At 37.6% G+C, this 26855-nt stretch overlaps 1 protein-coding gene across 1 annotated transcript; it reads right to left on the bottom strand.

The window, feature by feature from the left end:
- Nucleotides 1-255: 255 nt before the first annotated feature.
- On the bottom strand, nt 256-26618 carry LOC121351926 (ATPase family AAA domain-containing protein 2-like). The gene is made up of 21 exons (XM_041464393.1): nt 26429-26618; nt 17745-17823; nt 16641-16733; nt 15873-15981; nt 15571-15686; nt 14043-14217; nt 13330-13418; nt 12828-12987; nt 11511-11601; nt 10771-11085; nt 10048-10153; nt 9401-9581; nt 7929-8064; nt 7582-7778; nt 6193-6352; nt 5665-5791; nt 5503-5615; nt 4707-4997; nt 3873-3997; nt 1742-1870; nt 256-294 (listed from the first exon to the last, which is right to left on the bottom strand). The coding sequence occupies exons 1-21, from the start codon at nt 26616-26618 to the stop codon at nt 256-258; spliced, it is 3021 nt and encodes a 1006-aa protein (XP_041320327.1).
- Between the last annotated feature and the right edge of the window lie 237 nt (nt 26619-26855).

The following is a 26855-nucleotide window of genomic DNA, read 5'->3' as shown; positions in this document are numbered from 1 at the left end:
CAGGACCCTCTAGAAGAATTTCATGATGTTTCCATAGAAAGAAAACATTGTTGTCTTGAAACAAGCTCTTTCACCCAGTGTGCAAGGAGATGATCCATAGTCAGAGTGGAGGTTATGTCTGGTTTCCTTCATATGCTAAAAGAAGTTTCTTTTTTCTATTCTTCTGTTCTTAGTTGCTGCAATTACTGAGACATTAAACATAATTTTTCCATTTGGGAGAAGTACATCAACATTAGAATATACTGAAGTCAAGTATCACAGATAATTTAACGTTGCAATTTCTTTCTTCATTGCCTAACAAGAAAAAGACAAATGAAGAGTCACAGTGTGAACGCAAGCAAGAGAACCCTGTTTGCTTCTTCATCAAAAGAATCAAGAGTCTGTTGATAACTTACAGTTGTTAGTAAGTTTAGCCAATACATCTTTAGCCAATACATGTGCTTCATCTTTCTAGACCTGTTAGTTTCAAACAAATCCTTAGGCAACCAAAATACAGAGTAGGCTAGAGAGACTGGAGGAATCTGTATTATGGGACTATGGATCTTTATCAGTGATAGTTTCAACAATGAGAGAAGAAGCAGTTCCCAAAAAGCCACAACTAAAAGCTGGAACTGTTCTTTTCTGCACTCTGATTAAGTACTTGTTAAAGTCTCTCTCTTCATATACAGCAAAGGTTGCTTCTGATCAAATCATGCAGGTACTCTGAAGAGGAGGTGTTTTACCGTTAAGGTAGAAGTAGAAAACAAATCAAAAAAATCAAGTCCAGTCACAAAAGCTCAAAAGCTGTCAGATAACATAAACAGGTCCCTATTCACACCAAACCACATCAATATGAGAGAAGAGTGGGTGCATTTTTCAGGACTGGCCTGCACAATCAGAACAGAGTCTGTTCTAGCTCTTTATCAGCTCTGGAAGAAGAGATTGAGATGACTAGGGCCAAAGAGAACAATCTTTTTTTAAGGCAGACTGAGAGGCATAATAAATTTTATCTATTCTCAGGCACAAGCATCTGAAAGACAAATGGATTCAAGGGCCTTGAAGCTGAAGTTGAATATCCAACCTACCTTAATGAACTGAATACTGGGAATGCCCAACTGGGACCATGGGTGCCTGTGGAAGATTTCTGCCTAGTTCTGACAGCTCAGAAATCCCCTCTTAGAGGCAAAGATTAGAGAATTTGACTCATTAGCAAACTGTCATAGGCACAAAACCCCCCATTTGTCAAATTAAAGATGCTTGGGCCATGCTAATTAAAAATAAAGTCTGGTGAGACTAGAAAAAAGTCTTAAGTTCTTGTTATGCTTTATACTTAATTTCTTTTCAAGAATGGAATGACTACTATACAAGCATTACCACATGTGCCTGCCTGCAAGGGGGAAAAGAGGAAGTGACACACTGAGAAATGCACCCTCCTTTCACAGCCTCCCAGAGCCCTGAAAAGCTTCTGGAGACTACTGACAGACTGAGGTTAACTGGTTTGAGAGGCCTGAGTGGGTGGAGCCATTGCCTTCAAGCCTTTTCCTTCTGAGACTGCCAAAAATTATGCTACATACAACAAAAGTTTTGCAACATGGATAAATGTCTTCCAGACTGAAATGAAAGCCTTGAGAGACAGGCAACTGAGCTGCACAAAGTAATGCCAAATAAGCATGATGTTCACAGTGCACCCATACACATACACAACGCTCACACACATGTATAATAGCATGTGACACAAAGGGCTACAAGACAAAAAATTTACCTTCACTAACTCAGTTTTGTCATCATCTTCCCGATGTCGGTAAATGCACTGGCTAAGAAGAGCATATAGTCTTTCCATGCGAGATATACTGACATTCTCAGTTGCCGCAATGACCAAATCCAGCACTTGCTGAAGCAAAAAAATGGAAACTGCAATTCAGAACAGCACACGATACATCCTATTTTCTTATATTTTTAAATAGAAGTGGCACTTCAGAAAACTGATTAAGTATCTCAAAAAGATTTAACTGGAGGAAGCAAATTAATATTTCACGTCAGAGAAAAACTTGCATTTCAGAGAGGATTTTCTTACTCATCACTATATTACATCAGTGATCATAACTGCAATTCAACTCCTTCTAGAACAGCTGGGAATGACACAATCTACTTTGTCACAGAGTGGCTGCCTCAGGGAAATCATGGTTGCATTTCATTAGAAGTGCAATAGACAGCCCTAGAAAATGAGTTTTTAGAAACAAGCCTACAGATCTTCCAGACAGAGCTGTGCCAGATGGAAACAGAAGCATCCTTAGGTGCTCACCTCTACCCATTAGCTGAATCTGTACTGTGACTAACATCAGTCAGCTCCTACCTTTCAACTCAAGAGTGGATGAACTAGCAGAGCAGTCTATAGGAAATTACTATCTCTCACACAGTTCCTTGTGTTACCAAAAATGTGAGTGTGGTAATCTGGGGAAAGCAACACTAACAAGCTAGCAGCAGCACTGCTGGGGCTGTTCAGTAGCTGTGTTTTGTGGGAGGCTGTACAGATGTAGTTGAAGAGAGCAGCCACATCAAACAAAAATACTACTGCCTCACAACTGCTTGCCATCAGACTCAGCCTCCCTTAGATCAGCTACTGGAAGATTTGAGTTCTACACCTAATATCAAGCAAATAAGGGAATACGCATCCAAAAGAAACCCCCAAGAAAATAAAACCAACCAACCAAAACCCCCATACAAAACCAAGCAGCTCCATTTTGGAGGGGCTCTCTGCTACAAGCAGTGAGTTCCAGTGACACCCACGTCAAGGAAAGAAGTCTTCTAAAAGATGTGTGTCATGACTGTAGCCCTCTCCTCACAGCTAAAACACATATGAGCAGAAACGTCAGTAAGGGCTCTACCCTACCACTTCTGCAGTCAGCAGGCAATAACTTCAGATTACATGCCATTAGCATCCTGATTCTAGAAAAAAACTATGTAGCTAATATACAAACAGGCATGAACAACACAACCCCCTGCAATTTGCTTCCTTAGGAAGCCATATTGGAAAGTTAATTTAACCTCTACAGTTCAGATCAACACTTAAAAATGTGATAGAAGTTATGCTGGTGAGCCCCTTTATCAAAGGGAATTATCTCACCCACACAAGGGAAATAACCTAGTAATACTCCCTTTCTTATCACAGCACGTAAACAGCAGCTTCCTCTGCTTTGACCAACCTCCAGAAATGCAACCTAGTAATTTCCTGAATTTTTCTTGTGGCTACATCCCCTGAAGGGTGGGTCATTCTTCTACCCTCTCCAGTTCATGCAAAGGAACCTCTTTTTCCTTCTGCAGCTAGGCCCATGTTTAATCCTTCCCCTGGCTATACTTTAGGATAACAACTTCTGTCCTAGAGGGAACTAGAAAAAACATGTAACTGTACGGATACAAAATTCTAGCACTGAATTTTGAAAGTATTTGAGAAAAATCAAAGCATTTTATCCAGGGTGATCTTTTGGTCCACCTTCTAATTTCAGGTTTAAAGTCATCACTGCTAAAAATCAAGGTTCTTTTCCAGGTCCTAATTAATGAAAGCATGCAAACAGCAAACCAAAATATCCATCTCCCCAGTCCATCATAAAACTGCTAAGCAACAGCAGTAGCAGGTTCACAATTTAACAAGCCCTTTTACATTGAAGATTAGGAAGAGAACGGTCTCCTAAAATTCAGTTCACCAGAAGCAAGAGCAGCCACCTGCACCAGCTCTGGAAACAACAGTCATTACAGGCTGAATCATTTCACAAGCTATATATCCCTCTCATGAATTGCTTGAATTGGCATTGGTTAACAAGTGACTTAACTGACAACCATACAGGTAGCAAGAAAACATCCTACTTCAGTACTAACAAAATTGAAATTAGACTTACTCTGAGTTCAGAGTAATCCACAGACACTCCCTGTATGTGAATTTTCTTTGCTTCCCCGTCACATACTTGCAGTTGCTCATCCAGCTGAGAATGTCCCACACAAGCTGTAGGATGTACTTGTGAATCTGGAATTACACACGTTTTTGAAATCAAGATTTCTCTTTATCTGGAATACAGTATCAGTGAAGTATCTTGTACCTGGAAAAGACTAGCCTCTGCAATAACAGAGACAGAATTGTTATCCATTTTTTTTACAGAAAAATGCTTGACTTCTAACCTTCTAGTGCTGCTCCATAAAAACTAGGAACTTGGACATGAAGAAAAGCACTAGAGAAAAAAGGCGGGGTAAAACTAAGAAGAAATATTCATGCTGCCACTACAGCACTGCACAGTAAACCTGATGTTAAAAAAACCAAACATGGTCTAAAAAAGTAATATTTTAGGTTAGGAAACACATCTACACATCTTACATTTCAAACATTGGGACATAATTCTTCTATACCACAGGGGTCTCTGTGTCCACACTGTTTTAGGTACAGCAGTATAGTTTACACTTAGGCTGCTTATTACTGGGAATATATTCGTACAATTCGGTATCATTTGAAAAACAAACTGTAGAATCAAAAAAAAACCAGCCACTGTAAAAAATCATGGCTGTAGCCAAAGTAACCACAGGAGCAACAACATCATTATGCAAGGAACACTGTGTGTTGATTTGAGAGAGACACAAAAGAAGTAACAGAAGGACATTCAGGAACGCTAAAACCGAATAAATAGTGTCACTCTCCTCAAAAACAAAAAGGAGCTAAATTACCTGTTTGACCTTGCACTTACCACTTGAACCTGAATCTTCAACAGTTCTGGCTATTTGGCAATCTGGCATTTCAATCTCCTCTCTTAGGTCTGAACATTCAGGAAGCATGACACTCTTTTCTTCAGCAGGGCATTTAGCCACAAGGGTCACTCTCTCACTTTCATTTTCTGTCCCATTTTTCTGTTGTCCTTGAAGTACATTTTCATGTTCTTCTATAGGACTGTCCTGGGAGGATACAAACTGAACATTCTCCCTCTTTACTGAGATACTTGAAGAGTCTTCCTTCATTTTACATTTTCTTTTTGACTTATCTACAAAGAAATACCAAAAAAGTAATCCCAAAGCAGTCCTTTCTTCAAAACGCAGCAGCAGCATCTTGCAAGGAAAATAACCACAGGAGCTTCAGTACTATCTCCCTACAAGTGTCTAGAGAAAAGGTTGCAAGTTAATGAGATCAGTTCTCTATTAGATATATTATAGGCAGGGAAGGGAAAAACACTGTTTCGTGTAACTGCAAACTAGCTGAATATTCGAAACAGAGACAATGTTTTGAATTTCAAGATGTAGGTGCTATTAAATGTCAGTTGGGCCATCAAGGCCAGGCTCTTACAATGTCATGCAGCCAGTGCATTCAACTTCATAACCATACTGAATGAATGACCTCAGGATTTACTCCACAAGCAGCATAATGAAAAATTCAGTGCCTCTGGCATGAAGAACTAAGCATCACAGGAACCTACTTTTAGGCCACAGGAACAGAGAAGGTAGCAGTGACTTTAGATCTTCTCCAAGAAAGTCTGATAAAATGCAACTTGCCATTAGAGCAGGAGGTACTGGTGTCCACAGGCGCTGCAGGCGTCTTGCATTTCTCATTACACTTTGAGTTTTCTTTCTTACACCCACAGAGCAAAGAATTGTGTCTTGTGTGGCTGGTTACAAAGCATGAGACAAGTCTTAAAATCCTCAGCATCAAAAAACCTACCTCTTTCCTTACGAGACTCTTTAATTTTTTGGCAGCGTTGCTCAAAATCTTCATCCATTTCATGCCTCACTATGGAATATGCCGTATCACTCAAAGTACAAGCTTTGTGCCTCAGGAGATGATCTGAAATTTTACAGCCAGAACTGAGCATTTTCTAGCAGTCAATGAAACTCTTTATTTTTGGTTAATGACAATTATTTTTCTTTTTACATAGGCAGGTTCTGAAAGGTTATCTCAGTCTGTATTTTCAGCATAAAAATAGAAAAGTTAATTATTTAATAAAAAGTACTAGTTACCAATGAACACATCTATCACAATTCCATACCAAACAATATATCTAACACTAAAACATTTACAACCTGGCAAGAAATGCTCTCTGGGGTTGTTTAAAATTATCTAATGGGCCTCTTTAGAATTATCTGATACCATATCCGCTGTGGGATTACTAAATTTCCACAGAAAAACATCTATCCATTTATACATCTGAAATTTTTCCAAATTAGGAATAAAAAATAGACCCGTACCTGCAGGCCCTTTATTTGGTTTGTACTCTAAAGCATTGCTACATATTAGATCAATATCCTTTAGAAAATCTCTTGCAGTTAAGTATTGGTGCATGTCAATCTTGAAGAGAACTGTCGAGAGGTCCATGGGCTGTTCAATTGTGTCCTTGTAATTGGGTGCCTACAAATTAAATATACATGCTCAGAGATTTAAGCTACAAAAATTCATGACTTTCATAAAGTCAAATAAAGGACTTCATAAAAGCCCCATGTATTTATAACACCCACAAAGATGCAGAAAATAACCAGCTTCTTGAAAATGGAAAAGGTATTTCAGGTGTCTTTGAAGAGACAGACCAGAAGAGGGGGAAAAAAGAAGCAGGGTGGTCAGAAGCATGTGTGGAGCAGAGAGGGGAACTGGTGTGATGCATTTCACTTCCTTTCAGAAAATCACAGCAGAGAAACCTTTCTCAGTAACGTCACTTTGGGTTCTCTTTGTTGTTGGCAGCAAGAAAAAAACCTGCAGGATTTGCACCTTTGAAGCACTTGTCCTAAGCATCTACTCTAGAATGAGATAACTGGACCCAGAAAAGTCAATTTCTTTACTCAGAGCTTAAAAGAAGCCTAATCACTACTTTAGATTAGGACATCCGTGTGTTTACAGGTTATTCAGGTTATTATAGTTATCTTGGAAACTACAAGGAAAGAAAGACAAGTGAGTGGATACTTAGGGGAATGGGACTTTGCTGAAATGCAAAGCTATCTTAAAATTACAACTGACTTTGAAGTACATGCCCCTGGCATAGACTTATTCAATAAATTCAATGGGAAGTGTATGGGAGCAAGAAAAAACATGCAGCCTTTATGGTTGATTAAGTACTGAGAAAAGCCCCAGATGAAACTGAGAATAGTATCTGAAAATTTATTTGACAAACTGCTGCTTCTACTCCTGTTCTCACAGAAACTATTTAATCAAAGAGCTTTACAGTTTATTAAAACAGCCCTTTTGGTACTTTTTATAAATATAAAGTGATCTCTCTGCTTTTTAGTGCTGTAACATACCTACGTATCCAAACCTTTCCATGGGCAAATTGTGTTGACATTTGGTGTAACTGGCACTTGGACTAGCTCATCCTTGTAGATCCATTCTAACTGAAATATTCTAAAGTTTTAAAGATCTTTTAGAAAGAACATAGGGCTTTCAGTGAATACCCAAATAATAAACATTTGAGAGTCTCAAGGAGTCAAGTAAAAGCAAAATTCACTTCCTTCTTCTTGTAATATCAGTATAGTACGGTCCTAACATGAAAGATAAACTTTCCTACAAAGAGCACAAGAACACCAAGAAACATAAACACAGAGGAATTATGAATACACACAGTTATGATGGTATTATAAGTCAATACTAACCTCCTCTGAGACAATGGGCTTTGTAAATGCTTTGAAACGTTTGTCAATGACAAGTCTTTGAGCCACATCTCTTAAGTAAATCCTGAGTTCACGCAATGTATCCTCTTCCTGCTCTTCCAACTGTTTTATTTCTTCCTCTGTCAGCTTTCGAGGCGTAGGTGGTGGTGCTACAGGCAGCACTTCCAAAGGCTGGCAAGCTTAATTGAATCAGAAAGTTGTAGTTAACTGATGGCACTCATATACAAGCACATGAAAAATGACTGATAGAAAATTATCACCCAAGCAAATACTGTATTAACTGTTAACCTAGAGTTAGCAAAGTTCTGTATGTAGAGCATCCTCCTCACTTGTGTTGTTTTTTAATGCAGGAGGTTGAGCAGCTTGCTTCATAACTAAGTCCTCAAAAAAACGTCTTCTCTCAGCACAGGTTGGACGTGAGATTCTGAATACTTCTTCATATTCATTATTAAACAATACTTTTATCTAAAACACGAAGAGAAAATATACTTCAGTTATACAAGGCCATGCAAACTTCTTATATTCTGTTCCAAAAAAATTAGTATCTCTCTGAATAAAACTGAATACTTATCTGGATAAGATTATAAATTAACAGTTATCTTTGTGGCCTTAAAAGACTAGGTTTTTACAGCATGGCAATTTAAAGTGCCTTCTCTAAGGATCACATTCTAGGTTTTAAGCTCCGTGAAGAAACTGAATGACAAACAACTGAGAAAGGGGTGATTCACCATCCCCAAGGCTGCTTATTTTCCATTTATGTGCCCTGCTGTCCTTTGCCTTGAATCTTCATGGCAGCTACAGAGGGAAAATGGCAAGGCTTAGAGGACAAGTGCTGGCTTTTTAGTATGGTGTTTGGGCTTTCTCTGATTTTATTTTTAATTAATTTAAATGAAGTGTCTCAATTTGAATACTTCCAAGTTGTATTACATTTTTCTATTTCTACTATCAAAAATTATGGAAGAGATTTCAATCCTTATTTTAGAAGGCACTTATTAACAGCATGAAAACTTCTGTTACTGAAACAAAATAGTCCAAGCAACACATTCACATTTTGAACACCTTCCTTTAATGCAGTTTCACATGTCTACAATGCTCAGCACGTCTTCTTGAAGAATTTTGTTAAAGAATACACCTAAAAATTTATTTCCAAGTTGCTTAAACAGAAATATTTTAATACAGTGATGCCAAAAAACAAACAGGATTTACTACCCAAAAGTAAAAAAGCAAAACAGCACTAAACTGCTTATATTTCCTTTTCCTAGTTAATGAAAACTCAACACCATACAAATCTAAGTATTCCATGAATTTTAACACTTTTGCTGCATGTACTGTAGCAGTAAAAGCTGTGTATGTATATGTTAAGAAACCCCAAACAAACGAAAAAAACATCTTTGCCTCAAAACCTTGGCTGCCCTACAAATACTATTAAAAAAGAGGCTACAGAATGTGCGCTGACATGCTGTCAGGACGACGCAGAGCCATCTACTGGTAGCACAGACTCTCAAGAAGCAACAAAAACAACTTTCTAAATACCACATGAGACCAGCAGGATTTCTTGCCACAGAGAGGGGTTTATTAGCAGCAATTCCCATCCTCCCGAGCTGCTAGTAATATTCTCCCTGTTACATTTCAAATGGATAACAGAGCTATGTATAAAATCCTTACGTGGTATCATTCCATCGGAAAAGTGGATTTTCAGACGAAAGTAAACAAAACAGCACATCTAAATCAGGTGACTTATATTGACAATGACTTTTGCTTTATACACTAATCCTATGAGACTAATGAGGAAAAAAGCTACCTGTACACATGTTTCATCTGGTAATGTGCTAGCAAACAAAGTTGGTGTATCTAGTGTATAAATTGGAAACTTTTCCAGGGAATGTATTACTGCAGCTGCCAAATCAGAAGCTTGCCCAGATCCTGGCTCTTCAATTAGTAAGAACCGTGGCCTGTAAGATGTTGGTTGGTCACGAGGATTTCTACAGTAATAAGTAGAAAACAAGTTTAAAAATGAGCGATGAATAGGAAAACAGACATTAGAGTTTTTTCCTATGCACTTTCTTTTGTAAATACTCTTCCTCTTCCACAAAATAATAAGCTGGTCCATGAACAGGAGAACTATCAAAGCCTACTTTCTCACTAATTGGTACTCTGCCTCTGCTAGAAATCCTGCCAGTCCCTAGCACATCTGCTACTCTTTTGGCTGGGTTAAGTAACAGCTCTTAAATCCCAGAGTGCGAATATCCAGCCAAAAACCCACACAACAGCTCAGCTTGATGGGTCAGGGGAGTGTACTCAGGACAGGAGTAACCTTCACACTTATGTCTGGCAAATATCAATCACCCCACACACACACTCTCAACTCCTTCATCTAGCATCCCTCACACCAAACAGTTTACACACTCAGCTCTCTTAAAAACAGAGCCACAACAGGGACAAATGTACCTGCTGAAAGTGCGGAATTCTGCCTTCTTGTAACCAGACATTTTATGAGTCAGCTTCTCTTCAGAGATTGATGGTGATTCCTCATCACTATCGATCACATAATTTCCTAAAATAAGATTTAAAGAGAAGAGAGGTTTGTTAACTTTCTTGTATAGTCTATCTCTCTCTTGCATTAATACACCTTCAAAATCGGTGCTGAAAACACTTCTCTTGTATTTCATCATTTGAATGCTATTTCCTGAAGAGTTCATTCTACCACAAATCAAAGGAGAATGCACAAGTCTCTACAAAGCTGTCCTATGTCCCATGAATTGCATCAGGTATTATCTCTCTGTTGACAAAAACTTGTGAGTTTTTCTCCTTAGAAAAAAGATGGTTAGGAACAACTTATGTAGCTCCCAGACACTTGAAAAACTGCTTTCTTTTTTTTCTCCTGCTTTAAGCATTTATTTAAAAATAGGTGCTAATAATTTAAAGCTTAGATTCCTCTCTGCAAGTGATAAATGTGATGTTAGCTCCTGTCAGAAACAGGGTCCTCCAGCAGAGAATGTGTAGTTCTCAACTGCTTTTGCATGTCACTCACAGCTCCCACCCAGCATCGTGCGCACACAAATTATAAAATTGCGCTGCTAGTACAGCTGAGTACATTTGTGTACGTTGATTGCACACATCACAAGCTTTTGCTCTGGCAGATTTTAAAACAAGTGGATGTAGATGTTCTACCTTGCTGTTGGTCCTTCTTTAGTGCAAGCTCAGCATGGGGAAATACTCTCTGCAAGGTTTGTAAAATCCTTTCCAGTGTGTCTTCTAACAGTGGCTTTGAAATAGCTGATAGTGCTTGCCCAGGGGAAGGCACAACCCTCCGTGAAGCTGGAACAGTCTTCTGCATGGCCATGGAAAAGTCATTTGCTTTTATTTTAATTGAATCCATGTTTATCTGCAGTCTCTGTCTGCTTTCATATAGCTGAGGATAGCGATGCCGCAAAGCACAGAGACCAGTTTCGGCACATAAGGCTTTAATATCAGCACCACAGTATCCTAATAAACAAAAGAAGAATCAAATGTTATGTCAATCTCAGACAAAACAGAATTCAAGGCCAGTACTTCTAAAGGGCAACACTGAATAACTTTGTATGAAGCCAAAAATTACCAGGCTAAGAGACAATTCAAAGAGTAACTGCACAGCAGAAAAGTTCTGTCACATGGCTCACAGCCTGATATCCTGCACTTAGGCAGCAGCCTGCTGCTCAAAACTTTGTTCCTGGGAAAGATGTTGCAAACCCATCCAATGTTCTAAGAGACAAAAAGAAAATTGAAAGCAGTGTCTAAATTTGCTCCCATGTCAAATGCCTCCTCACTGCCTCTCTCTGCCACAAGGTACAAGTGCTTCAGTACTGCCTGCTACAAGCTCAGGTTCCCTACGACTCAAGTCACATGTAGTAACCCACAGATTTCAAGCTCACCAACGCATTCTTCAGCCAGCTCTTCAAGTAAGTTGTCCGATGGCTTCGGCTTCCAGTCTCGTGTGTGAATTTTGAAAATTTCTTTTCTTGCCTGGAAACAGTTGCATTTCAGTTTGCCCTAAATTTTCTCTTAAATGAACAATGACAACACAAACCCACAAAATCCCTTATGCCAATACAAATACTTTTCTTATCTGCTAAACCTTTTAGTGTTTTAAATGTCAATTATTAATACACTGTCTGCTTCTTCAAGCTGGAAATTTAATAATTCTGAACTTGTTACATTAAACTCTTGCTGGGGCCTGCAGTAAAGTAAAAGGCATTTACATCTACCATAAAAGTGAGTTTTCCCAAGTGTGAGACCTAATGATTCTGAAGAAAAAGTCATTGTAAAATCCTTATCTGCAAACAGAGGTATTTTCATCAAAGAAAATTCTCTCAAATTAAGCAAAGTTTCATTAATCGTTTAGTACACAGATTAATTATGGCAGATTTCTAGAACTCTTTCACAGTAGAGAATCATGTATTAGATCTTTTTAATGGCACTTCATCTCCTGAGAGCAGATGAAAACTGGAGAAAAATATTTGTGCATTTTTACTAGCTTTTAATCCAGTAAGCCTTTTTATCCTTTTTCCAAGAAGTGATAAGAAATATCAGAGATAGCCAGTGAGAAAACACAAAAAGAGGTCTCCAGTTTTTCAAGCTATCTCCCCCCTTCAATATTTTTTAGTTTCTAAATACCCATTTTTATATTGCTTAACTATTGCCATTGAGCTAGAAGCTTCCCAAGCCCTGCACCTATGCAGTATCCTTCACATCTTTGTCCAAGTCCCTGTCAATAACCTCCAGTAAGATCCCAACATATTTAATTTGCTCCAGCATCAGCCTTGATCAAAGTTTTTGCTACCATGGAGGCATTCTCTCACCCTTTCTTTTACTTTCAAGATGCTAGAGGGGTAGTTTATAACTAATTAATATACCCATTCTTTCTTAAACATTTCAGTTACTATCAGCATCCTATTTTCTTCACCAGTAAAGAGAAACCAAAACTAAGTAGAGAATTAACTCTCTTGTTCAAATCAAGAAACTCTTGATACTTGTTGAAATCACCCTAATCATATATATTCAGAGCCAGGTCTGCCCTGTACACTACAATGCAATTTCTCCAATATCCTATTTTGTCTCCCTATAGCTTTTGTCCAAACTGTACAATACAGATGCAGACTTGCACTGCTGCACAATGCTGCCTTATTACAGGGATTTGTCACAGAGATGGACTTTGCCACAGAAGCGTAAGGTTGAGAGGTAGTTCTGACCTCTTTGTTTGGCAAACGGAAGCGGAATTCTCGTTCAAAGCGACCAGGTCTTCGCAAAGCAGGATCTATGGAATCCAGTCTGTTGGTGGCTCCTATCACCACAACCTCTCCTCTGCTGGTTAAGCCATCCATAAGTGCCAGAAGCGTCCCCACAACAGAGCTAACAGAAAAATTTGGTTTTCATTCACCAGCTTAGTAAACTTTCTTCAGTTACACATAACCTTGACCAATGATCGCTCAAACAGGACAAGTTTTTATTGATGAGATGCTGTTTAGCAAAAGACTCATTTTGAGTCATAATAAAATATAGATAAGGTAGCACAGACCTTTTGCTGATATCAAGCTCAGCAAACTGTTTTCAATTACTGTTTAAAAATCTCAGATTCATTTGCACAGAATTACTAATTTTCGGAAAAATGAATGTGTCACTTGAAGTTAAATAAATTGCCTTTTTTTTCACAAAGATCAAACAGCTTCTATGTAGATACAAGACATACCCTACCTATGAATTTGGTCTTGTTTATTGGACCGTACAGGAGCCAGAGCATCAATCTCGTCAAAGAAAATAATTGAAGGTCGCATCTGGTAGGCCTACAATGAAAACACAGGAATATTGTTATCAGAAAAACAGCCCTATTTGAAAGAGAAAAAGCATGAAAAACATCATGGTTGGAATGGCACTAACTAAATTTTTCAGATTCTGTTAACTGAGCTAACAGAGTAAACTGGCATGAGTAACAGAAGACAGCAGCCTGTATCAACTCAAGGAGACTGGGTGACAAGAAACAAACCACATCAGTAGTTTTTACATCTTCCTGGAAACCACAAGAACAGAGACAGGATTTAGCTAAGTTATAGGTTCTGGAAGCAACCCTCTGTTATCCGTTTAAATGACTGTGCTTTCAACCTGCATCTCTTTCCCTCAGATGTTAAGCCACCACCTCTTACTTCTTGAAACATTTTTTGTGACTTTTTGGGAGGTTGTTAGGTTTGTTGCTTTGGGGGAGAGGGGGGTGGTAGTGGTGGTACTTTGCAGAATTTTATTATTTCCTTTACTAACCTTTCCCAATACATCTCAAGATTTCAAACCCCTAAAACTTCACTGAAAAAGGAAACAGTGGCAATCCCATTTCAGTGAAAGGAGCTGACAAAACATATAGACCATAGAAATTTAATTCCAACTCAGACAGAACACATGCCAAATTTCAACCTTACCTGCTCAAATAATAAACGAAGCTGTCGTTCAGATTCTCCTATCCATTTACTCAGGCACTCAGCACCTTTTCTCATAAAAAAGGTTACTCTCATGTCACCTTGACTGCATTCATTAGCAAGTGCACGAGCAAGCAGTGTCTTTCCTGTCCCTGGAGGACCATAGAACAGACAGCCTCTGCAATTAAAAAAAAGTAAATTTTAAAAAGTCACATAAGAAAAAAACATCATGGAAAAGCACCTGTTATGAACCCCATCCTTAAAACACACAACTTTGCTCTCCTAAACAAAACACCTCATGGATAAGGTAGCAGTAACAGCTGAAGAATGAGAAAAGTCAAAAACATTCCTACACAGTTCTCCAAGGCAGCAAACAAAATCAGTAAAAAGGATAATGAGGAAATACAAAACCTTGATAAAAGCTTACAGCATCCCAAAAGGATACTTTCAAAACTTCTGACAATCCAGCACGGGTGGCTGGAGCCAAACAAGAACAAACCTCCAACACAGAATCTGAGACTAGGCTAACTTAGGAATCATCAGTTCATTTTTCAGTGATGCACTCCATATTCATTCTTGTTTTCACATAAGTCAAGGTTTCATAGTAAAACATTTGATTCTCCTTCAAAAAGCTTTGAGTTACTGGCATTGGCTTCCCTTTGCTGGTGATAAAGAAGTATTCTAAAGCTGGAAAGATATTCTGCATTTCTGCATTTATATCAACTACAAAAGCAAATACACTGCTGCTTCAAAAAAGAATTTCAATTAATAAAGAAGCAAAGCACAGAAATATTTTCTTTCCATTTTGAAATACTTTTAAAGTTACTGAAGGCAAAGAATTTTAGGCCCTAGTTCAATATGCTGTGACTGAGTTTTGTTGACCAAGAATATATAAAGCTAACAATTAAAGCACTGTTTTGTTTTGTTTTGTTTTGTTTTTTTGTAACACAGAAGCCACTTAGCTCTGTAAAAAAAATATTAAAATTAAAATTAAAAACCTTTTTTTTTTTTTTTTTTTTTTTTGGTTTTTTTTTTTTTTTTTTTGTAACACAGAAGCCACTTAGTTCTGCAAAAAGAGGACAGATTCTTATTTTAGCTCAAGTACAACAAACGCTGCAAGTTTCTAATTGCATATCCTATCAGTTGCAAAAGTGATACTTGAGAACTTAAAAAAAAAGAGTTGGTGGTAGAGACAAGTGGACTTTCAATAAACAAACATTTGACTCTGAGTAGAAAGTACTTCCTGCTTACAAACCAATCAAGTCCGCTTCCACACAGAGCTATAAAGAAAAAATCCCCAACTCTGCCTTTGAAAGGCAAGACACTTTGAAAGGATGGTCTCACCAGGCAGTAAATCTTTGGGCCTACACATATACTGGAGTCCACCAACTTTTTTTTTTAATTACATATTACTACTGTTGAAAAAAACCCCACTGCTGAGAATCTGGAAGCATGAAACATTGATGCCCCAGTTGAATTCTCCTGAAAATAGGTAAATTAGAACTTAAGAGTTTTAAACAGTGTCTGTTACCTTGGAGGTTCAATTTTCAATCTCTCAAAGATTTCGGGATAAAGCAATGGAAAAATGACCATCTCTTTTAAAGATGAAATGTGGTCAGAAAGACCACCCACACCATCAAACTGTACCTAAAGATGAAGTCAACAGAACACATTTTATATGTTAAAGAAAGCTGCAGCATTGATAAGGTTCCATGAGAAGCCAGATTGCTAGAGAGAAAACTGTAAACCCAGCTAGTTATAGATGGCCCACTACTGGAAGCTTTCATAAATACTGCAAATGTGTCACTGCCACAATGAATCAAAAATACTTACTGAACCATCTATTTGCATTTGCTCCACACCAGCCAGACTTCCTCCAGTTTTCATGGTATCCTTGTCAACTCCTGTTGAGGCACACTTCTGAAAGCTGACCAGAAGAGATCTGATTTGAATTGAGGAAAAAAAAGGTGCTTCCTAACTTACAATGCAGATAGAAGACTTTTGATTCCTCCCCTTCTCAAACACACTGACATCTTTCAAATAGGTTTAGCTTTTACCTTCAAAAAGTTACAGCCCAGGAGAATACTTATTTCAGTGGGTGTTGACATTATAAAGGCTGCCCATGACTCCTGGGCTTTCCTTAGGACTTTGGAATATGTGTGCCAGAAGAAACACGTCTGAAAGATGTCAGGCTGAAAACTCATTTGTTAGACTGCTATTAAATTAATATTTCTAGAACATTTGTTAAGTAACAAAATCTATTTCCTACTTATAACATTTTCTCCTATAGTGGTTTTCATTTTGAACAAACAATGGTAAAACACAGAAGCAGTGAAGTTTTACATCAAGAAAATACATCAAAGTGTGTATCTCTACATTTCCTCCCATTCCCACCTGGAAATCAAATTTCTTAGAAAAAAGTCAATTCTAAAAATCCAAATGTAGAGTCTCCAACCACAGTTTTTAATACCAACAGGTATGATTAAATATTGCTCCAATTTAGAAAGGGTACAAGATGAAGATGGCAACACTTTGTAGTTAGGCACATGCAAAGTCCTCCCAGGTACACTCCTCCCTCCCCTATTCTCTAATTTCATTAACCTCCTTAAATTTCTCTTCTTCTTCTGTATTTCAAAATCCTCATCATCATCAGAAGAGGAAAAGGAATCACTGCTGAGGACTCCATATCTCTGTCTGCAAACATTCAAACAAGTAAAAAATTAAAATGCACTCCAAGTAATACTAAAATTTAAGTCAGGACTATCTCAGAGATTACTTTGAAATCTACAAAGTTTTCAGATAATTGGAAATTTTATCTGATATCAAAGTACATTATGGGATTTTCCTTGTGACAAGAATATTTAATTTTTCTTAGGAAGGTAAAATGTATCACTAGTGTGCAAAGAAAATTCTTAATCAAGTTACTGCTTTTGTCCAGTCTCTCTCTCTCAGACACACAAATCGAGTTTCACTTAGCATTATGTAGCCACTCTGTGGAACATCAACATTTTAAACTTATTTAAAAATTTTACTTCAAAACCCCTTCCTTCCATAATTGTCTGCTTTCAATGTTACTAAACAAAATGTCCCTATCTAGCAAGGGAAGGCACTCTCTGCACTCTGTTTAAACAATCTGATACCCCTTTGTCATTGCTGCTGCAATTCATAAATTAGATTTTCATTTAATATTTTTCTGGTTTAAGGATGGTTTCATACAGAAGCATGAACTGATTCCAAAGAGACATCAGAATCAGCGTTTGAGCAATTAAAAAAATCCATTCAAACTTCCATACAGGCTCTCCCTCTAACTAAATCGTCTTTGGTTTTAAGAAAATAACTTTCATCTCTCAAGATTAAATAGTCTAAGGTTTTCAGAGGGAGATTCTGGCTTCAGTTATAGAACAAATTAATTTCAGCCACACAATCTCAGCCACAACACTCATCATCACCTTATCAATGACCAGAAATACTGCGTTTTCAAATAAGATCTGATGGCAAGTAAAAAGAATGGCCTGCCAGTGTTTCTTTTCTTTATACTCTCAGACAACCACAGTAATAATATTACTAATTATATTATTTGCCACCAGTCCAAAATCCTTTGAAAGCATTACTGAGTAGTTAAAGTAGTTAAGTAGTTAACATTAAAGTAAGCTCATGTGACAGCCCTATTGTGACAGAAAAACTATCACTTAACCATACACAAACCTTTTGTACCCTTTGCATGAATCTCTCTCTGAGACAGATGAAGATTGTCCTGAAGAATCTGTGTCATATCTTCTAGGTTCTGTTGAAAGCAAAGAATTTAGAACAATGTCACAAACAAGTTTAAGATAAAGCAGGACAGACAAAGAGGCAGAACACAGGATGTGTATCGCCCATCTCCAAGTTCAGGGAAAGTTTCAAGGCAGGCAGGGGTTAATCAATGCATAGTAGAAGTGAAAAAACACACACCTGATTTTTAACAAGAACTGTAAAACACTTGAGTAAGAATATAAAGTCTCTTTAATTACTATTCTTTCAAGGTTAGACAGGTCATTTTTTACTGGAAAACAATAAGCATCCCAAAAAGGAAAAATGAATAGAAGGTGCACAGGATACAGATGCTTAAGAAAAGTTACTGGCATAATGAAGGTAAGAAATTTAAAATTGAGTGTGTGCATGGATTTCCATTTAAAAAGTCCTGCTTCCATGCAAGAAATTAGCTCTTAAGAAAAACTGTGCCTAAAACCTACTTTCCAATCTATCTTCATAGCACTCAAAAAAGCAAAGCTTTTTTCCTTTTGCTTCACTTCCTTATGAAGAAATTACTGCACACAACATTAAACTCTTTAAGTACTGTTGAAAGTAATGGTATATTCAAAATGCCCTATACTACAAGTATACCCTCCTGTCCACAACCTTTTATCATGCACTTGTTTTGGAAAAACACTGGGGTTTGGGACCTTTTTGTCTGAATACCTTTAAGCTCTTTAACAGTACAGCCCTAAAATCCGTGGCTATGCCTTGTAATGTCAAGAGCAACACAGATTTTTTAATAGATGAAAAATACCCAGTAGTTCAGTCCATCTCAATTGCTTAAGAAAAAGCTTTTGGCTAGGGTATAGTCAAGGAATTTAGAACAGAAGTAGCTTACAATGCTACCTGGATTGACAGTTGCTTCTTCACCAGTTGTTTCCATATCTAGACTTTCCTAATTAAAAAACAGGAAAAATCACATGAACATGCAGAAAACATGTAAGCATATCTGGGCCCTTATAGTATCAATTTCAAGGCACTACATATATTTTTTTACATACATTTTACGTACATGCAAACGATTAAATTAACACACAGCAAGAGGGAATAGGAACACCACTTTGGAACCCAGGATTATTAACAAGGATTTCTACTCTAAAATAAGGTTTAGTAGCTGTGAAACTTAAATACTTAATTAGATACAAAACTGACTGTACCAATTAGCCACAGCTTAATGATCAAAGAGTGTGGTAAAACCCCAACAAATAAATTCTTAGCACAAAAAAAGTCATACTGGCATTTGAGAGATGATTTAGAAAGTACTATGGTCAATTCTGGTTGAAAAAAATCAGGAAGGAATTCATATCTGATCAAAAACAACTATGAAAGCAGCTATGGATATGTTAGAAAACAAAGTTCCTGGCATTCAAGAGGACAGTGGACTGACTTGATTTAATAGAGCAAACCCAAGACAAGGAAATATGATTGATTAGTGTCTATAATTTTAACATGAGTTCTGCTTCAGACAGGGGACTACTTGAGCTCACAGGCAAGGCTGGCACAAGAACAGACACACATAAAGCAGGTATCAGTAAATTCACTTTTTAGTAAGATTTGAATGAAAAGCCAAGCCCTGAGACAGCTATTTGTAAAAAGCTGGGGGTTTTATTTATCCATTCAAAAATCATAAGGCAATTCAGCAAGTACAGTATATTATATGCTTCAGCATATCACTGCTTTTTCATGTCTTCTGAAGAAGGTATTTCCTCCACCTTATAATGCAGCTGTGGCATGACTGTAATAGTAAAATGCTAAATTATAATTAGAGAGCATGAACAAAATATTAGTTTAGACTACACTATGCTTTGGAAAAAGCTTTTTTCAACTAAATTAAAATTATAAGTAAACAATTTCTTTACATGAAATGCCATTAATATAGAAAAACAGTAAATTATTTTGGTATCTACTTCTGTGTAGTGGAACACCCACAGTCTCCCCTTCTTTGCTGTCTAGGTGTCTTTTCCATGTCATCCCTTTTTCTTGCAAGACTGCCTCTGCAGTACTAAGATACAAAGTAGACTTGTAAGAGCAAAGACAGGTGAGTACAAAAAAACCCCACTGAAAACAACACAAGTAGTTAGCATGATATTTTAATATAGTTTGCACAAAGCAAGGGTCATCGACACTTCACCAAGTTTTTCAACACAAAAATTAGCTAAAATGTTCAGTTTTTTTATAGAGAGTATTTGCAAACATAAATTGTTTTCAGTTAATTTTTCCCTCTTGCTGAACACAGTACAAAAAGAATCTCATTTAGTAGAAAAAAAAAAAAAGAATTCTGAAGATCGTACGAAGATAACAAAAAGAAATTATGACAGTTTTTCACAGCACTTAAGTTGCTCAGCATGATAGCATTAAGTGATTTTTAGTTCACAGCCATCCTCAGACAACAGGTTGCTTAGTTTTCTCTTAACTGGAACTAAGGTCTCATGCTGATTTTCCATGAATATACACACTAGAAAAAATATCTCCCTGCTGATATACTTGGAAAACCTTTCAGAAAGCAATATCAATTTGGGCTTCAATTTGGGAAAAGAGAATTAAGTCACAGACACACAAGCAGAAATGCTAGGATTGCTCCACTTTGCCTGTATCCAACTTTCTGCCATTTCTTAACAGAACATAATAAAATTATTTGCAAGCATGAAAGAAAAGTTAATTAAACATGAAGGCAATTCTGGTACCAAGAAGATAAATTTAGAGGGCAAGGTAACATCTACTGAAAGTCACAACGTGAAGTGATCATTTCAGTTCACAAGAAACCAGCCCACATATAAAAGATGCTCTGGTGTGAAGACCTCTCTAGAAGTGGCAATCCCAAAAGGAAGACACCGGTGGCCAATTTAACCATTGTCTGTGTCCAAAATCTTTACACAAAAAGCACCTGACAAATACATCCTCCTGTGCACAGTCTGGGAATTGTAAACCTTAAGAGAAGCCACAAACAGGAGATGCTACCTGACCAGCTGCAGTGGAACGTTTATGGAATGTTTGTCAGGTTGCTTGGCAGTGCCTCCTCAAAGTTCCAAGCTTGATCATGCCCAACCCACAAGTCCCTGGTGGGACTTTACTGTGGCAGGCACCTGATGCCCAAAACTTGGCAATCACAGAATCATAGAAGCACCTGAGTAAGAAGGGACCTTTAGTGACCATCTAGTTCAACACCCCTGCCGTGGACAGGGACACCTTCCACTAGGCCGGGTTGCTCCCAGCCCCATTCAGCCAGGCCTCAACACTTCCACAGGGCATCCACAGGTTCTCTGGACAACCTTATGACCCCCACAACAAAGATTTATGGCATGTAGGGAGGTCTCAGCCCAACCTATGCATGTACCACATGCTGCCAGGAATAAAAACATCTTCTTCTGCCAGCAAAAGAAAGTCCCTAGCTAATAGTATGCCTAGCACAAAGGTTTGCTAGTAAGGCTCATTTTAGTAGCTCTGCATGATGAAAAAAAACCCCAACTTACTTTGTTCTAGGATTGCAAAACAAAATGTATAGTGGTGTAAAGCTTTGTTGAAGTCTACAGCTTCAAGAGACCTCTAAATCCCAATTTTCTTCAACCTTTAAGCAACCGGTATTACAGAAAACATAATATGAAGATGGTTTGATAGAATTATATAGTGGGTTGACCTTGGCTGGAAACCAGGTGCTCACCAAGCCACCAAGCTCTGAGTGACAGGACAGAGCAAATAAGATGGGGAACAACTAGTAGCTTGAGACAAGGAAAATGAACTCCATCTCAGCCAGACCCAATACAGTTACTTTCCATAAACACAAATTAATTCTGCTATTCACTTTTAATTATTTATTGATTAGTTTAATATTAACCATTCCATTATTTTTCCAAGGATTTTTTTTTTATTTCTTCTGTACAGTCGCTGGGTTTTGCCTCTGCATTTTTTTTTGTAAAGCAGTCAACACACATGGAGTTAGCATGATGTATAGCTACAAGAAGTTTTTGAAAATAGGACTGATAATAATTTATTAAGCTGTGTGGTGTTTTTAAGGAGATAAAGGACAAAAGAAAGGTAATGCAGACATACAGACAAGTATTGTGATAGGAAACAAAAAAAAACAGCTAGGGAGGTTACATGTCAAACTGGGCCAGTACAGTATTAAAAAAATTCCACATTTTATCTTTATTTGTTGTGAGGTTGAACTTATAAAATATGCATGTATGAATTAAAAGAATTATTAAGTCACAGGAAAAAAATGAATTAAAAATTTAAATTAATGTCTGATGTATTCTAGAACTAAACCAGTCACATTTCTGTGCAGTATTTTCTGAGGCATATTCACGTAGGAAAGCAGCTGAGACCCACTAGTGTCACTGAAATAAGCTGTAATATTAAAATATTGAATTGCCCTTGGCTAGAGTCACTAATATTAGTTAAAATATCAAATTCTGTTCTTTACAATTAGTGTTCGAAAATCTGGAATGATCCAGCAACAAGAAATCTTTATGAATTTAATTCTGCATTTGCTTCTTTGTGATTTCACATTTTTAAAAAACTCATGCGAAAGGCTGCATTAAGAAAACATCAGTGACTCATTCAGGAGATCAGAAACATCTGAGATTTCTTTTATAATGTTAATTCATCTCAGCTGTATGATTACCTTTTCAGGTCATTTTAAGGGGAGGGTTTTTTTCAGAAGATCCCCGTCTCATTTAGATATGGCAATAAGTGAACAGTTTGTGTTGAAGGAGATGCTAAATGTGAGGTAGCCAATCCCTCATTTGCTGTAGAAGAGTAATTAGATATTGTGAATAAGGTAGCACTTGCAGAACAGTTGTCAGATTAAGGAATCTGCGTACTGCCCAGAGAAATTCAAACTTCTCTTTCTCTATAAAATCCAAGACCATACTGGAATAATTTAAGTCATAAATGTAACAAATTGTCATTAATTCTGTTTTCCTCATTTTCTATACTCTATTTTAAATCCTCCCAGCTTGAGTTGTGGAATCTTAAGATTTCATTGTGGTAATTTAAAATTTCATAGACTTTAGATCATAAAGGAATTGCAGCTATCCACAGTCAGAAGTTGAGCTTTAAGATATCTGCTCTTCATCTAAACCAAGCTGACTGAGAGGACTCGTCCTTTCCTCTTTTAGTATTCTTGGAACTTGATTCTAGAGGACTAGTTAGACTACCGTCTAACTATAGAGGATAGTCTATAGTCATGAATTTCTATGAAATACCAGGTCCAAGGCATCCAAAATCAGTGAGTACTTCTGGCTATACTTCCTTTGTTTCCATCTAAAACATGGCATGAACGGATACACAAATACACTTTATTTCATATAACGCTTTATTGGGACTTTCTAGTTCCCTCATATGTTGAAACTGCTACATCTCTAAATTCAAAGTTTGTATCTTTACCAGATAGATACACGTTCCAATGTTTCCAACCCAAACATAGGTATTCACTAGGTACTCAACAGTTCATGGAATTGGTGTATAAACAAGATATAAGAAATTACACAGCCAACTGAGCAACTTCCCCCTGATGCTTGCTTTTTCTAACCATCTGGTCTACAGCACAATATTACTGTCACATACACTTTTTGTTCTCTATAAATTTCACTTTTATTTCCATATTAAAATATGGGTTTAAATAAATTATTTGATACAGATTAGTTGATAATCTGTGCCACTGCCAGGCACCACCTGCATTTATAAATCCCTGGTTGGTGCTTTGGTCACAGTAAAATCCTTCCTTCCTTTTATTACTCAGTAGAATTCAATTCTTAAAATATTACTGCTGGAAACATTGATTCCTGTGATTTTTAAAATTTAAATAGCAAGATAAATGTTTTTTCCAATAGCAATATTGACTGAAATTACAGATTGATTCTTGTCTTGCTTTCAGCAGGATCCAATCTCCAGCTCAGCTACTCACTTGCACAGACTTTACTCCCTACAGCATTTTAAATGTTCTAAATTTTACTTCAAATTTTCATTCTGTGTGCATTACCACCTGTGAGAAAAGGCACTTTCTTCATGCACTTGTTTTAATTTGTGTTAAGTAAAACTTTACTTCAAATTTTCATTCTGTGTGCATTACCACCTGTGAGAAAAGGCACTTTCTTCTTGCCTTCTTTCTTTTAATTTGTGTTAAGTCAAATCTCCTTAAATGTTCAGTTTAATGTTCAGTTGGTTCGCAGCTTTATAGAAGGGCACCCTGTAATTTGGGCAGCTATAAATAAAGTCTTTATCCATCAGTCTGATCCCTATTTTTTTATACATCGGTGCACTGAGTATTCTAGCAAGAACTTTTCCACCCAGCCAGCAAACCAAAGCACCACTGTGTAAGGGAGGTGTTAGGCTGGGGCCATCTACTGGTTGTATTGCTGAGCTTTCATTGACAAATTTGAAAAACTTCTTTACACATGTAATTCTATTGCAGTCATAAAAATAATAGCATATACTAACATATTAATCACCTAAGCATGTGATGTTTCTTGTGCAATGATTCTTTGCTTTTAAGATTAAATATTGTACGAAGTTAATATAGATCATCTATCAAAAGAAAAAATAATTTAATTTGCTTTCATAAACAAAATAAAAATTGGGGGAAAGGGACCTTCTACTTCCCAATAACACCTAAAAAGAAATTGAAGAAGAAAGTGTAAGATTTCATAATGAATTTGTATGTGTTGTTCCAAAACAGCAAAAATACTAAAATGCACAGTTTTTCAGGGATTAAAAAAGATCTGTCAATTTTATGATGTTCCTTAAAGATTCTTATTACAAATAAATTCAAACCAAAAAAATTTAGCAAATGAACAGAAGACTAAAGCCTTTTAAACTGGAAGTTCTAATAAATGAGCAACTACGAACCAAGAATACTCCAGACTGATTGAGTCTGGAGACCAAAAGTATATTTACATTATGATGCTGTTAAGTATGTATTTACTCATTTATTATATGATCATACCAATGATTATTTGTGTTGCAATTTGGTCTTATTTCTTATTTGAACTGTCTTCAGGAGCAAGAGAGAGCATTTTACAGATTTTACAAGTTTAGGTGAGACTCCCTGCACTTGTTAAATTGCTACACATATACATTAATGTATACACAGAGACAAAAATATATACACACTAACTCCCTATGCTAATGCCTATGCTTTTATAAATATATATTTACACATGTATATAGGTATGGAATACACATACATTCATTTATATCTATATATACATATGCACACATGCATGCACACCTGTATATCACATGTAACTTGTACTTTTATGCTCTCAGTTAAACAAAATCCTCTGCTGGCTCTTAGTTATACTGGGATTAAACACTATTCACATTTGCCCTAAGGAGATCCATCAGCAGGAGAGATTTCTAGCAGGAGCTCTAAGCAGCTAGTGATTTTATCAAGAAATGCAAAATGCAATTTAAAATGTATAAAAGGCAGATAAACTCTAAGAGGAAAGCGTAAACATGTTGCAGGTTTGGAGACAAGGCTACTGGAGCTAAAAGTGGGAAAAATACTGCCACCATCACAGACAGAACTGGTAGAAACACCTGCAAGAGAAAGAAAAAACTGGTTTAGGAATTAAATTGACCTACTGTGATTTTCCACCTCACTCATAAGAATAAAAATATGGTTTTTGCCACACTAGAGTACCATTTCTCATGCTGCTGCAAGCTCACCCAGCACAAGAGTCATTTGACCTCAAATAGCTACAAGATATGCATCTTTTCTAAAATACTTCAGGCTCGTTCTGGTGTCAAGGGGAAGAGATAGACCTGGTACAGCACCTGAAATCCATTTGTCCACATATTATGGGCTCCTCAAGGAAACTCAGGGCTGGGTGTTGTGCTGGTTTTGGTTGGATCAGAGTTAATTTTCTTCACAGTGGCTTGGTACGGAGCTGTGTTGTGGACTTGTGTTGAACACAGAGATGATAACAAAGATGATTTTGCTAGTACTGAGCAGAGCTTACACTCAGCAACCTGGTCCTGCTTTTGTTTATCATGGTAATTTCAAGCTCTTATCTACCTTCCTGTCAGTTTTTACTACAAAACTTATAAAATTTCTGCTCAATTAAACATTAATGCATAATAATATTTTTTACGTCCACCTGGTTCATGTCAAACACTAAGAAATTTCATTCTTGAGCAAGAAGTTGTCACAATCTCTTCTAAAGTGCAAACCTACGTCTTGTACTATATTAATACAGCTGTCCAAATAGAAGATCCTTCTAAGTTAGATTATGTGTCTTCTTGTCTCTTTGAGCTCAATGTATTAATGCCACAGCAAGATTGCTGTGGGTGCAATTTAGCATGAGCACAGGAGTCAAAGGAGGTAAAAGCCCATCAGCCTGCTCTGATACCACCCTGTTCTTCCCTGGACTGAAATAATGCTCAAATTAAAGCCTTTCACCAGATCTACCAGAACATCACTTGACCCTCCACCGCATCTCTGAGAGGAAAACTGTTCTGCCCTTTATCACTTGCCCTAAATTCAGCCCTTTGCAGACTTACCTTCGTCCTCCCATGTTTTACATTTTAACATGTACAAACAGTTGCCTTCTCAGATAGACACACTCCAACTAATACCGCCCGTCTTCACATACCTACAAGGGCTTCGCTGCCAAGTCGAAGCTCCCACTTTTCAGTTTTTCCAGCCTCTGGTATGTCCTCCCTCCCCTCCACAGCCTCCTCTCTCCAGGGCCCACGTGAAGATGCGCTTAGCGAAGCCCTTCGGACCACATGCAGGAAAACACCCACGTTTCGCCTTTTGCTCTCCCAGGAAGCGTGGGACATGGCAGCCCTCAGAGCCACCGCTCCACATGGGACAGCGCTCCACCTGGGACACGGCAGCCCTCAGAGCCACAGCTCCACATGGGACAGCGCTCCACCTGGGACACGGCAGCCCTCAGAGCCGCCGCTCCCCCTGGGACAGCGCTCCCTCAGCTTTCCCCTCGGCCACCAAAGGGCACTTGCGGGCCAAAACAAGCGCGCGGCGACGACGGCCCGGGCCATGAGAGGCGGCGGCGCTGA

This window comes from Pyrgilauda ruficollis, unplaced genomic scaffold (assembly GCF_017590135.1).
Source record: "Pyrgilauda ruficollis isolate IOZ18807 unplaced genomic scaffold, ASM1759013v1 scaffold18, whole genome shotgun sequence".
NCBI classification, from domain to species: Eukaryota; Metazoa; Chordata; class Aves; order Passeriformes; family Passeridae; genus Pyrgilauda; species Pyrgilauda ruficollis.
The sequence above is the reverse complement of the archived record's forward strand: the minus strand, read 5'-3'. Positions and strand labels throughout refer to the sequence as shown.

Bases quoted from the DNA above. Each gene is read 5' to 3' on its own strand.
- LOC121351926 (XM_041464393.1), bottom strand. From the start codon at position 26,618: ATGTCCCACGCTTCCTGGGAGAGCAAAAGGCGAAACGTGGGTGTTTTC. The intron at 6,353-7,581 runs GTTAGTATTGAC...TTTAATTTGTAG, and splicing joins AGCCCATTGTCTCAGAGGAG to GCACCCAATTACAAGGACAC. The intron at 295-1,741 runs GTAAATTTTTTG...TTTTCTTGTTAG, and splicing joins ACAAAACTGAGTTAGTGAAG to GCAATGAAGAAAGAAATTGC.